At 37.0% G+C, this 14426-nt stretch overlaps 1 protein-coding gene and 1 long non-coding RNA gene across 2 annotated transcripts in view; both read left to right on the top strand.

Moving 5' to 3' along the window:
* Positions 1–2522, top strand: part of LOC138354238 (uncharacterized) — a 78394-nt gene extending 75872 nt beyond the window's left edge. The window contains exons 4-5 of the mRNA XM_069308124.1: positions 2131–2354; positions 2495–2522. Coding sequence (XP_069164225.1) covers positions 2131–2354; positions 2495–2522 — 252 coding nt within the window. The remainder of the gene's footprint in view (positions 1–2130; positions 2355–2494) is intronic.
* A 47-nt stretch (positions 2523–2569) lies between these two features.
* The window catches only part of LOC123766631 (uncharacterized), a 36886-nt gene continuing 25029 nt past the window's right edge, over positions 2570–14426 (top strand). The window contains exon 1 of the long non-coding RNA XR_011223483.1: positions 2570–2695. This is a non-coding gene — a long non-coding RNA (uncharacterized lncRNA). The remainder of the gene's footprint in view (positions 2696–14426) is intronic.

The raw sequence follows: 14426 nt of genomic DNA on the forward strand, positions 1-14426 counted from the left end.
GACCAGGGATGCTAAGCCCCGGAAGCACCTCAAGGTAACCTCAAAGTAAGGTAACAATACTGCTGACATGGGAAGGTCACTATCAAATTAATGATGACGTGGGATGGTCACTCTCAAATTAATGATGACGTGGGAAGATTGCTCTGAAATCAACGATGATATGGGAAGGTCACTCTCAAATTAATGATGACGTGGGATGGTCACTCTCAAATTAATGATGACGTGGGAAGATTGCTCTGAAATCAACGATGATATGGGAAGGTCACTCTCAAATTAATGATGAAGTGTGTGGGGAAAACTGCTGGGATAGATATGAGAGGAGAACTACTAGGGACTTGTACTGTAATAAAAATTAAAAAATTACTGTATGCAAAATTAATTCACCTAAAATCTCCAGCTAGGGTCGTAAATCCTAGCTCCTACTTTCCTAATGACAGACTGTGGGCTGTAAATGGGCAGGTGGGGGTGAATGTGAATGGAAAGAGTGATTGAAGATTCACAGTCCACCTGCAGACAAGTATCTCACATCAGCTTGTATTTTTAATACAAGGATAAGATTTTAATAAATTCAGTTCTATGACTGAACACTGGTTCTGTTTAAATCAGGGATTTAAACATGTACATAGTCCAGCCTAGCACCATAACTATTAACAGCCAATATTCATTTACTATAAACACAACAATTTAAATTGTGGAAGTATGTTAAATGAGCTTAAATGTGGTCTAAGTACTATTAGCTAAGTACAAGAGATTATATTCAATTGGATTAAATTATATGATAACTAAGTAAGCAATTGTTAACTTAATTTATATGTTCAAGTATATATATGTAGATATATTCAATTTATATAAAGAGATTCAGTCAGTGCCGACTGAAACTCTTCCCAGAAAAAGGACACTTATGAAGCAGTGAACCTCACGAGTGTCTAGAGTCCTGGAAAAGATTCAGTTGCTGTAAGATTAATGAATACACACTAAAATATGAGGCGTTGCCTCGCCCTGTAACCAACAGACAGACTTATTGGATATATTAAAATTATACAAGCATACAATTGACCAATTAATACACTAAATAACATTCAATATACTTCTCTGAATGCCAGGTGCCTGTCTGACAAGTGTCCCAGACCTGATAACTCTCTTGTCGAGTTTAGGCACGAGATTTTATGTCACAGCTTTGCTGTATAATGTTCTAGTAGCATTGTTAATTGATTATATCCTTAGTTGCGGTTGCAATAGGTTAGGATGGGTGATGATGGTGGAGGTGGAGACGTTGCAACTTTGTGTGCTCCACTCTACACTCTTATATAGAAATGTTCTAGGATTTTTTCCTTGTAGATATATTGTCCAGGTACTCCCCCAGTTCTAGAAAGTAATCACTTGTGATAAAGATAATTGGATAAGGTGTCCTAAGCTAAATAATTGTTCGCAAAGCACCGTCACACATTTTCACTGTTTTGTGAACACACGCGTTCTGCCCTCGGGCGCCCCATAGGTCACTTACTCCCGAGTTGGCTCCTCCCTATTTTTTAAGAAGGTAGCCCTCAATGAATATTGATTGATAATTTTTACTGTCTAGACATATGATTGAGATAAGATGTGATTATAATATAATTAGATATAGGATTTAAAGATTATAAGTAGTACTTGCTAGCTCTATTGATTCTTATTAAGGATTTGATTTAATCCCTACCGGAAATCAATTCAATTGTTCTAATAGTTTTTTAATTAAGAAATCCTTCTAGAAGTTTCTGGATCCTTGAGAAATCATGCACAAAGTCACGTAGGCAACCAAGGGCCCTATGGTCGTATATGATCATAGGTGGCATTGTCATATAGGATCCAGATGTATAATGAATCTGTAGTGATTCTGATATGATTTTGATATGATTTTGTTATGATTTAGATATGATATAGAAATAATTTCTGAATATGATATATAAATACATTTCTTAGATAATAATATAGATATAGTGGGTAAAAATCTCTCACAAAGTGAGTAGGTCACTCTCACATTACTGATGATGATGATTTGTCATTCTACGCTATTGATGATGTAGGTTGGTCACTCATACTCACATCATGTTTATTAGCTGACACATAACGTCTATCATATGGTGAGGTCAACAGGTGCGGCAGGAGTCGTGGTGCGTGACGGTGGTGGTGGTGAGTGACGACCTCGCCTTCCTCAACGCCTTCGCTCAGTCGTCCCTCCACGACCACCTCCTGGTGGGGTCGACGAGGCTCCTGGTCGTCACCCGCCTGCGTCTTCACCAGCTGCAGCTCCTCCACAGGCTGCTCTTCATCACCAACTCCATGCTGCTAATTACTGAAGAATCACTACACGGCTTCAGGTACTGTTACTTGCCTTGTAAGTAAAGCCAAGTAAAGTTACTTGCTGTGTTCCATATAAGGTACTTTACGTTAAGTAACACTATGTGGAAATGACGCTATGCTCATTCATTATGATGAGGACGTGGAACTTTTGTTACAGATTACCAGCAATGGGAGAAAATAAATAACAAATGTGTTGAAGAATTCTTGCTGAACAATTGGTTCCATACAGGTGTGGAGTGTACCTACAGCTGCCATACACTCCCTGGGGAGCCCAGACGCTGAAGGTGGCCTCCTGGACGCCACACCAGGGCCTCGTCCTCACCTCCCACCTCACACTCTTCCCTCACAAGTTCTCAAGGTCTGTATATGAAAAAGAAATTCAGGAATATAACACAAGAAATAATTAGTAAAGTTAACTATGCAAATGACCGCTGAGGAGTAAATATCACAGTTCATGGAACTCCTTTGGTCCACTCTGTAAATTGGGGGTCTTTTATAATGATTTTGAGTCTTTTCCAGGTTCGAGTCTCCTGATAGGTGTGTGTGTCTAAAGTTCTACACTTCAAAACTTGTGATTTAAAGCAAGTCAGTTTATATATATATATATATATATATATATATATATATATATATATATATATATATATATATATATATATATATATATATATATATATTTATTTATATATTTATTTATTTATTTATATATATATATATATATATATATATATTTATTTATTTATATATTTATTTATTTATTTATATATATATATATATATATATATATATATATATATATATATATATATATATATATGTATATATATATATATATATATATATATATATATATATATATATATATATATATATATATGCAATTGACGATCACTAAACACTAATCATTTGTATGCGGAAAAACCACAAAGAAATGGGGAAGAGAGAGATGAACGTTTCGGCCTGTTAAAGCCGTTGTCAACACCAGACTGACTAGAGAAGGAGAGAGAGGATACAGGCCAGCACCTGGAACCTGACCAACCCATTTACCTCTCAGAATGTTTGGTAATATGTTTATTTGTGATGTGTGTCTATGTATATATTAACACGTACTGAATGGGGTGAGAATAGCTTGAGCTACCTCATCCCTTTGTGTGTATTTTACCTCAATAAACTTATTTCAATTTCAATTTCAATTTCAATCTCTAGGGAAAGGATTACCAGAAAGAGGAATGGTCAAAGAGGATTAAGCGGTCAGAGAATAACGATAAAAGATTAAAGAAAAGCCTCATGAACACACAATAAATGAATATAAAATTGTAATGAGACATTGTAAGCCTCCTTTGTAACATTGTGAGCTGATCCTTTACTGCTAGAATCCACTCAGTAAAACATCTAAACTATTGGGACCGACTAAAGAGCCTAAAACTGTACTCCCTTGAGCGCAGGCGGGAGAGGTACATAATAATTTACACGTGGAAAATATTAGAGGGGCTGGTCCCAAACCTGCACACAAAAATAACATCACATGAGACGAGAAGACATGGCAGGATGTGCAGAATACCCCCGTTGAAAAACAGAGGTGCAACTGGTGCTCTGAGAGAGAACTCTATCAACATCAGAGGTCCGAGACTGTTCAACACGCTTCCACTACACATAAGGGGCATAACTGGCCGACCCCTCACAGTGTTCAAGAGAGAACTGGATAAGCACCTCCAAAGGATACCTGATCAACCAGGCTGTGACTCATACGTCAGGCTGCGAGCAGCCGCGTCCAACAGCCTGGTTGATCAGTCCGGCAACCAGGAGGCCTGGTCGACGACCGGGCCGCGGGGACGCTAAGCCCCGGAAGCACCTCAAGGTAGGTAACCTCAAGGTAACCTCCCTTTCAGAGTTTTTTCTTAAACTGTTGTGTAATAGTGTAACTTAAAACTGGGTCAAGTTTGTGCATACCAGTACTAACATTGAGAAGATGTGGACATTGACTAATTAGGGCAGACTCAATTAAATTCCGTTCCACAAAGCCATTGCAATTGGCAATGCTTTTCGCCCCATCCCAATTAATAGTGTGATCACACAAACTTGTATGTAGATACAAAGCACTAGACGTTTGGGCAGTTCTTATACTATAAGCATGTTGGGACATACGTAATTGTAAGGATTTTCCTTATAATTACGTAAGGATTGTGAGTCTGTGTACCTTGGACAAACAGGAAAATCATTACAATTACGTATGTCCCAACATGCTTATAGTATAAGAACTGCCCAAACGTCTAATGCTTTGTATCGACATACAAGTTTGTGTGATCACACTATTAATTGGTATGGGGCGAGAGCACCCCCAAATTAGACATACCTGAGCCACACTTGAAGAGTCTTCTCGAAGCATGTACAAAGGAAGTCCCTTTCATCAGTCCACAAGGAGACATGTATTTACAAATAGACGGAATAGCAATGGGCTCCCCCTTAGGAGTTTTATTTGCTAATTTTTATATGGGAACCAACGAAGACAGAGTCTTCAGTAGCAGACAAAAACCAACTGTATATTGCCGTTATGTAGATGACATATTCGTAATAGTAAAAGACTCAGATGAACTAATTGATCTAAAAAGCCATCTAGAGAGAGTCAGTCTGCCATTCTTGGATGTACTAATAACAAAAACAGGAACCTCTTTAAGCACCAACGTATATACTAAGCCCACCAATATAGGATTATGCCTGAACGGTAGAAGTGAGTGCCCCCAAAGATATAAAGCCAGTGTTCTCAATGCTTATATTCGTCGAGCGCTTACCCACTACTCTGAATGGAGCAACGTGAGTAGAGAGTTTGAAAGAGTAACTCAGGTATTGGTGAACAACGGATATAGAAACGCGGAAATAAACGCTGCTATAAGAAGACACTTGGACCGCTGGTATAATCCTGAACCTAGAACAGAAACCATAACACCTCCAATAAAATTATATTACAAATCAACCATGCACAGTGAACATATAAAAGAGGAAAGAATAATGAAAGAAATAATAAGTAAAGGAGTAAAAAGCATTAATCCTAACCAAAACATAAACCTGATAATATTCTACAAAACCAAGAAGACTTCCGAACTCCTTATCAAAAACAGCCTGAAGCCGACGGAGAACCCTCTACAGCAGTCAAGCGTTGTATACATGTACACTTGCTCCCACGAAGGATATAACCTTCAATCTAAGCACATAGATATGACGTCGACCAAGCTGACGAGGCGTTTGACATGCCATCTTCAATCCGGTGCCCCCAGGAATCACATGAAAGAAGCCCATGACATCACCCTAACAAGAGAAATGTTGAACAAAAATACCTGTATAATAGACAAAACCCAAGATGCAAGAAGATTACAAATTCTCGAAGCAATTCACATAAAAATAGAACAACCTACCATGAACACGCAAATCACAGAACTATTTACTCTACCCACCATGAGAGTAAGGACAAGACCAGAACATAACGATGCCAACACAGAAGACACTGTTCAACATAACAGGCCAATTACACTTGATTAATCTTTGTATGTAGATAGGAGCTGCCTCGTATGAGTCAATAGGCCTTCTGCAGTTACCTCTATTCTTATGTTCTTATGTTTCACCCCCCATTTATCCCTTATGTATCCCCCCATGTTTTCACCTTTATGGTCTTATCACTGGACCCAGTGCGGGTAAAAAATCAACTAGTCCTGAAAATTCTTTTCACATGAGAATGAACCATGGAGGTTCGAAACGTTGTGCACATTGTATAAATAAGTGTAATACATTCTATAGTTTCTATAGTAATTCACTTCTTTTCTTCACCTTGAAATTACGAAAATGAGTATTGGAGAACTCCTATTTCAGCTAAGCCCTGATGCTAAGAAATTAGTTGGAGGGATAGAAGCCCTAAATCAGAAGATAGTAAATACAGAATATGCAGTCATATTCAATGAGACATATATATATATATATATATATATATATATATATATATATATATATATATATATATATATATATACATATATATATATATATATATATATATATATATATAAATATATATATATATATATATATATATATATATATATATATATATATATATATATATATATATATATATATATAGAACCTAACCAACCCTACCTATATATATATAGGTAGGGTTGGTTAGGTTCGGTCATATATCTACATTAATTTTAACTCCAATAAAAAAAATTGACCTCATACATAATGAAATGGGTAGCTTTATCATTTCATAAGGAAAAAATTAGAGAAAATATATTAATTCAGGAAAACTTGGCTTATTAGGCAAATCGGCCCTTGCATAGTAGATCGAGAAGTGCATTCTGGCTACTAGGTACGACATATATATATATATATATATATATATATATATATATATATATATATATATATATATATATATGTCGTACCTAGTAGCCAGAACTCACTTCTCAGCCTACTATGCAAGGCCCGATTTGCCTAATAAGCCAAGTTTTCATGAATTAATGTTTTTTCGTCTACCCAACCTACCTAACCTAACCTAACCTAGCTTTTTTTGGCTACCTAACCTAACCTTACCTATATATATAGGTTAGGTTAGGTTAGGTAGGGTTGGTTAGGTTCGGTCATATATCTACGTTAATTTTAACTCCAATAAAAAAAAATTGACCTCATACATAGTGAAAAGGGTAGCTTTATCATTTCATAAGAAAAAAATTATAATAAATATATTAATTCAGGAAAACTTGGCTTATTAGGCAAATCGGGCCTTGAATAGTAGGCTGAGAAGTGAGTTCTGGCTACTAGGTACGACATATATATATATATATATATATATATATATATATATATATATATATATATATATATATATATATATATATGTCGTACCTAGTAGCCAGAACTCACTTCTCAGCCTACTATTCAAGGCCCGATTTGCCTAATAAGCCAAGTTTTCCAGAATTAATATATTTACTATATTTTTTTTTTTATGAAATGATAAAGCAACCCTTTTCTCTATGTATGAGGTCAATTTTTTTTTATTGGAGTTGAAATTAACGTAGATATATGACCGAACCTAACCAACCCTACCTAACCTAACCTAACCTATATTTATCGGTTAGGTTAGGTTAGGTAGCCAAAAAAAGCTAGGTTAGGTTAGGTTAGGTAGGTTAGGTAGACGAAAAAACATTAATTCATGAAAACTTGGCTTATTAGGCAAATCGGGCCTTGAATAGTAGGCTGAGAAGTGCGTTCTGGCTATTAGGTACGACATATATATATATATATATATATATATATATATATATATATATATATATATATATATATATATATATATATATATATATATATATATATATATATATATATATATATATATATATACATATATATATATATATATATATATATATATATATATATATATATATATATATATATTATTAAATATAACCGAAAAAGTAAGATTAATAATTCTAACACGAATTTTCTCGATCTTTCGTACGTTTCTTTTCACTGTTGGTGGTAATTCAAAAATCAATTCTCCAAAATTCATTTTTATTTCTAGTCTGACACGACACTTGAGCGCGTTTCGTAAAACTTATTACATTTTCAAAGACTTTAGCTTACACATACACAACTGAATAGAACTTACACATCTTCGATTTGTTTATATCTACATTTGAGTGAGGTGGTATTAATAGGGTATTAAATTCCTAAACACAAGACAGAACACGAAACAATGGGTATTGAATGGAAGTGATTTGTAGAAAGCCTATTGGTCCATATTTCTTGATGCTTCTATATTGGAGCGGGGTCTTGAGGTGGGTAGAATATAGTTGTGCATTAATTGGCTGTTGATTGCTGTGATTGACTTCTTGATGTGTAGAGCCTCGCAGACGTCAAGCCGCCTGCTATCGCTGTATCTATCGATGATTTCTGTGTTGTTTACTAGGATTTCTCTGGCGATGGTTTGGTTGTGGGAAGAGATTATATGTTCCTTAATGGAGCCCTGTTGCTTATGAATCGTTAAACGCCTAGTAAGAGATGTTGTTGTCTTGCCTATATACAGGTTTTTTTGGAGCTTACAGTCCCCAAGAGGGCATTTGAAGGCATAGACGACGTTGGTCTCTTTTAAAGCGTTCTGCTTTGTGTCTGGAGAGTTTCTCATGAGTAGGCTGGCCGTTTTTCTGGTTTTATAGTAAATCGTCAGTTGTATCCTCTGATTTTTGTCTGTAGGGATAACGTTTCTATTAACAATATCTTTCAGGACCCTTTCCTCCGTTTTATGAGCTGTTGAAAAGAAGTTCCTGTAAAATAGTCTAATAGGGGGTATAGGTGTTGTGTTGGTTGTCTCTTCAGAGGTTGCATGGCGTTTCACTTTCCTTCTTATGATGTCTTCGACGAAAATATTGGAGAAGCCGTTGTTGACTAGGACCTGCCTTACCCTACAGAGTTCTTCGTCGACTTGCTTCCATTCTGAGCTGTGGCTGAGAGTACGGTCGACATATGCGTTAACAACACTCCTCTTGTACCTGTCTGGGCAGTCGCTGTTGGCATTTAGGCACATTCCTATGTTCGTTTCCTTAGTGTAGACTGCAGTGTGGAAACCTCCGCTCTTTTCCATGACTGTTACATCTAGAAAGGGCATCTTCCCATCCTTTTCCATCTCGTAAGTGAAACGCAGCACGGAACTCTGCTCAAATGCCTCCTTCAGCTCCTGCAGATGTCTGACATCAGGTACCTGTGTAAAAATGTCGTCAACATACCTGCAGTATATGGCCGGTTTCAAGTTCATGTCGACTAAGACTTTTTGCTCGATGGTACCCATGTAGAAGTTTGCAAACAGGACACCTAGGGGAGAACCCATGGCGACCCCATCTACTTGCTTATACATGTGCCCATCCGGGCTGAAGAAGGGTGCCTCTTTAGTACAAGCTTGGAGTAGTTTCCTTAGAATATTTTCTGTTATGTCAAGAGGAGTACAAGCTGGATCACGATACACTCTGTCGGCTATCATCCCGATTGTCTCGTCAACAGGTACGTTGGTGAACAGTGATTCTACGTCCAACGAGGCTCTTATCCCTGTGGCCCGTGTGCCCCGCAGTAAGTCAACAAATTCCTTTTGAGACTTCAGGCTGAAGGCGCAAGGGACATAAGGAGTCAGCAGGCCGTTGAGTCGCTTCGCCAGTCTGTACGTGGGTGTGGGTATCTGGCTAATGATTGGCCGAAGTGGGTTTCCAGGCTTGTGTGTCTTGACATTTCCATACGCATATCCAGGTTTATATTCCCCAATAATTTTAGCAGGTGGAGTCCTGATTTCTTGGCGTTCACAGTTTCCATCAGTTTGTTGACCTTTGCTTTCAATTCGGCTGTAGTGTCCTTCGTTACCCTTTGGAATTTAGTTTGGTCAGAGAGTATGAGGTTCATTTTCGCCAGATATTCGTCTTTTTTAAGAATGACGTATATTGGCGACTTGTCACCTCTCCTGACAACTATCTCCTTGTTCTCACGAAGCAACCCGTTCTCACACAAGACAGCACATATATGACTTAATGCTTAAAGTCAATATGTTTAATATGACTTAGTAAATATGTGATATATTCCCAGTTACTTTTTTTCCAAAACCCAAACTCTTCCTCACGTACCAATTTACGTTTCACAGTACCCGTCCGTCAACGTAGATAGCAGAATAGTCGTGATTGGTTCAATTATAAGGAAAATTGTAGTTTTCAGATCCCACATGGGTTGTGAAATTTACCTACTATTGTCCATGCTCTTAGAATATTACAGATCAGCTACTTCCTATTGAAGGCTCGTAGTTTTGTTTTGAGAAATATTAGTTGTTCTTAGTAAATTATAATAAGCACTAAAAATTATTACATAGAATAACAGTGCTTCACCAATCAATATTATATACCATAGTTTGTGCTTTACAAATCTTTAAAGGATGTTTTGTAGGAACGCTAACAGAAAACGATGTTACGTTGGAATGTCTATGGGGTAAACTATTGCAAACAGGATATTATTGTGTCTGCTATACCAACTATAGCTAGGATGGGTATATTGTCCACTACCACCTGTTAGGTGGGTAAGGGGTCCAATACCACCCACAGGATGGGTATGAGGGTCACATCCACCCACAGGATGAGTATGGGGACCACATCCATCCACAGAAAGGGTATGGGGTCCAATACCACCCACAGGATGAGTATGGCGTCCACTACAACCCACAGGATGGGTATGGGGCTCCAACCACCCAAAGAGATATTTATTTCTGGTGTGGTGATAATGGGTCCTATTACATCTGTCCAGGGAGAGTTTCAGAGCATGGTCTACATTTAAGAACAGGGTTTTGTAAGTGTAGTTGACACAAGAGAATGTGTGGAGGGAGTTAATATTTAGCAAGTTTAGGGATTTAAACAAGGGAGCTGAGTGTTGTCTGAAAGCAGAGTTAATTATTATTCTGATAGCAGATTTTTGCTGTGTGATGATGGGCTTAAGGTGGTTTGCAGTGGTAGACCCCCATGCACAGATACCATAATTAAGATAGGGGTAGATTAGTGCATAATATAGTGAGAGGAGAGCAGAGTTAGGAACATAATATCTGATTTTGGAGAGTATACCAACTATCTTAGAGACTTTCTTAGTTATGTGTTGAATGTGGGTGCTGTAGTTGAGACTCTTGTCTAGGAATAGGCCAAGAAACTTGCCATCATTTTTATTACTGATGCTAATGTTGTCTATCTGTAGCTGAATTGCATTTGATGATTTGCTTTCTCTCAGAACAATGTTTATTTCACGTGAATTCGTTAATAAACATATATGTTTTATATGTCTCAAGAAAGGCAGACATATAAGCTTCACTTTAAACACTTTACCATAGACATATTTAAAGTTCTAATGAAGATACATGTATTTTAAAAATTACGGAGCTCCCACCCCGTACAGACTGAACGACAGAGCAACTCTCTTTCAGATCAATGTTTATTTCACTTAAATTCGTTAATAAACACAAGTGTTTTATATGATTTAAGCAAGATAGAAATAAGAGCTTCATTTTAAATACATTACAATAGACATATTTATAGCTTAAGTGAAGATACATATGTTTTTAATAGTAGCGCTCAGTAGCTTGTCGGGCATGGAGTGCAGACGCCTACGCACTTGCCGATATATTGTATAATTAACAAAGATACGCTAATGAAGCCTAAAATCTTATATGCCTCCAGAAAGACCGAGATATGAACATTATTATGATTGCAACTAATGAAATATATCATGTTCGAGAACAAAGATATATCAATTTTAAATTAAGTTTCGACTCTTGCTCGGGCGAGAGAGATGGGGCGACTCTCGCCCCATCTATTGGAGATTCTGTCCACTAAAGACCCAAAGCTACTCAAACCCTCCTAGCATTATTTAGGTAATGAAGTAATATGGTATATATACTCACTATAATGTGGGTGTTGAATGCAGAACATGAGAAAACATATATTTACTCCAAACTAATATAATTTCATTATGAAATAAGTAAATAAGTAGCATCAAAGGAAGTCGACGGTCCAAGCGTCAATGTTGTGGAGCGACTTATCCAAGATATATCGTTGTTTGGAAAGTGTTTGTTGGCATGTCCAGTTGTCACACTTCTCTGCACAAATTATCACAAATTTAAATTATAATGTTGACAAGTAGAATACATATTTTTAATAAAATCTAACATAACTAGCTAGAAAACATTTAACATTTATTAAAAATATATGTTTGGAAGTTAAATCGACTTCATAGGACAATAGTTTTGTTATATTAAAAAAAATAAATAAATATATACTCGTTATTCGTTGACATGCGTTCGTTACCTAAACTACCATGTACTGTACTTATGTAAAATCTCCCATGTCTCTTCGCTCATCTCACCAAACCCTACAGGCTCTGTGATATATTGTTTAATTAATTGAGATTCACAAATAAAGCTTATAATTGTATATGTTATCAAAAAGGCAGAGCTTAGTTTAGTTCATTTATTATGCACCCCATACCCATCCTATGGGCGATAGTGGAGTGTTACAGAGGCACATAATGGGCTCAGGGACTGAGCCCCACAATTCATATAGCCAAGCAAGTTATAATCTTGATAAGCTAGTTACAAAAGTCAATGCACATTGTCACATCAACAATGGGCTCGAGACCGACCACAAGTACAGTTTATAATTTAAGCAACTGACATATATGGAGGGCTAGTGTCACAATTGATATGTTTATCCTACACATAACCTCCTCTCCCCCTTCAAATGGGCAGCGGTGGATAGGTTACAATCAAGTCGTTTTTTGCGTTTTATTCAGAGATTAGATCTTATTGGGTGAGGAAAGATATTCATATTTTAAAGAAGGCTTCTTGGCTGATGCTCTCCATTGATGGAAAATATACAACCTTTTGAAAATCAATGTTAGTTTGATCTAGATATTGTAATTAACGAAAGTATTTATGTCATCAGAAAGGTAGAAATATAGGCTACATTTAAAATCCTTTGTCATAAATATAACTGAAGTGAAAACGAAGATATATGCGTTTTGATAGTTACTTGATGGCTAGCTCAGAGTGTGAAGCCCTGCACACCAGCCAATAAATTGTATAATTAGTTTCCATATATTTTAATTAATCTTAAAAATCTATATGTCAGAAGAAAGGAAGATGTAGCCGTTAATGTGACAACATTTAAAAATATATATCTCTTAAGTTAAATAAATAATACCACCTTATCGTCTGTGTCTGGACACATGAAAACTACCTAGGTATCAGTATCCAGACAGGCGGGGATCACAGGCTGCACAATACTGATAAATTATGTAATGCACTACTTGTGGTCGATCTCGAACCCATTTATGATGTGACGACATATAGTGAATTTTGTAACTAGCTCATCAAGATTGTAACTTGCTTAGCTAAATGAATTGTGGGGTTCGGTCCATTCATTTTCTTTCTTTATTATGCACCCCATAATACCCATTCCGTGGGCGGTGATGTAAAGGATTACAGAAGCACATAATCGGTTCAGGAACTGAACTCTCTAGTTCGTTTAGCTAAGCAAATAACAATCTTTTGACGCTAGTTACAAAATTATTAATGTACACATACATGTACATATACATACGTATACATATATACATACACATACATATTTAATCAACCAAACAAATACACACATCAGTAATCTTTTGTCACAAGTAATTCAACAAAAGGCTCACAACAGTCACTATAAAAGGCACTTTACGTCTATGAGGAGTCGCAGTTACTAGTCTTGCTCCACACCCACCCAACTGGGCGGCAGCTTTACAGTCATTTGCTGCATACTTACCCAACTGGGCGGCAGCTTTACAGTCATGTGCTGCACACATACCCGACTGGGCGGCAGCTTTACAGTCATGTGCTGCACACATACCCAACTGGGTGGCAGCTTTACAGTCATGTGCTCCACACCCACCCAACTAGGCGGCAGCTTTACAGTCATTTGCTGCATACTTACCCAACTAGGCGGCAGCTTTACAGTCATGTGCTCCACACCCACCCAACTGGGCGGCAGCTTTACAGTCATGTGCATGCATTACCTACAGTAAGCAAATTTTGGATACTTCGCTAAGATTTCGAGCAGCACATCATTATGAATGAAGTACTTATACACATTTCATGGACACTATTGATGTTGTTATCTTTAAATTCCGCGATTTTTTCGCATTCCATTATATAATGACGCAAAGTATGCGAATAGTTCTGCTGACAGAGTATACATTTAGTCAAATCTACATCATCAGATGTTACAAATTCCCAGAGGTACTTGTAGCCGAGCCTAAACCTAGCAGTGGTAACATCTAGAAGTCTGCTAACATTATTGGATGACCCATAGACGTGCGATTCATCAAAGTTTATACAATATTGTGAAATTGAGAGTCAGTGTTGTAACATAAATTGGTAAATCATAAATAGTGTAAGTTAAGAATCTGATGCATGTGTGTGTGTTGGGAGGGGGGGGGGTATACCCTTGGTAAGCGAGAGTGGAAAGTAACCTTACACGTTCTGCGGT

This window comes from Procambarus clarkii, chromosome 62 (assembly GCF_040958095.1).
Source record: "Procambarus clarkii isolate CNS0578487 chromosome 62, FALCON_Pclarkii_2.0, whole genome shotgun sequence".
NCBI lineage: Eukaryota > Metazoa > Arthropoda > Malacostraca > Decapoda > Cambaridae > Procambarus > Procambarus clarkii.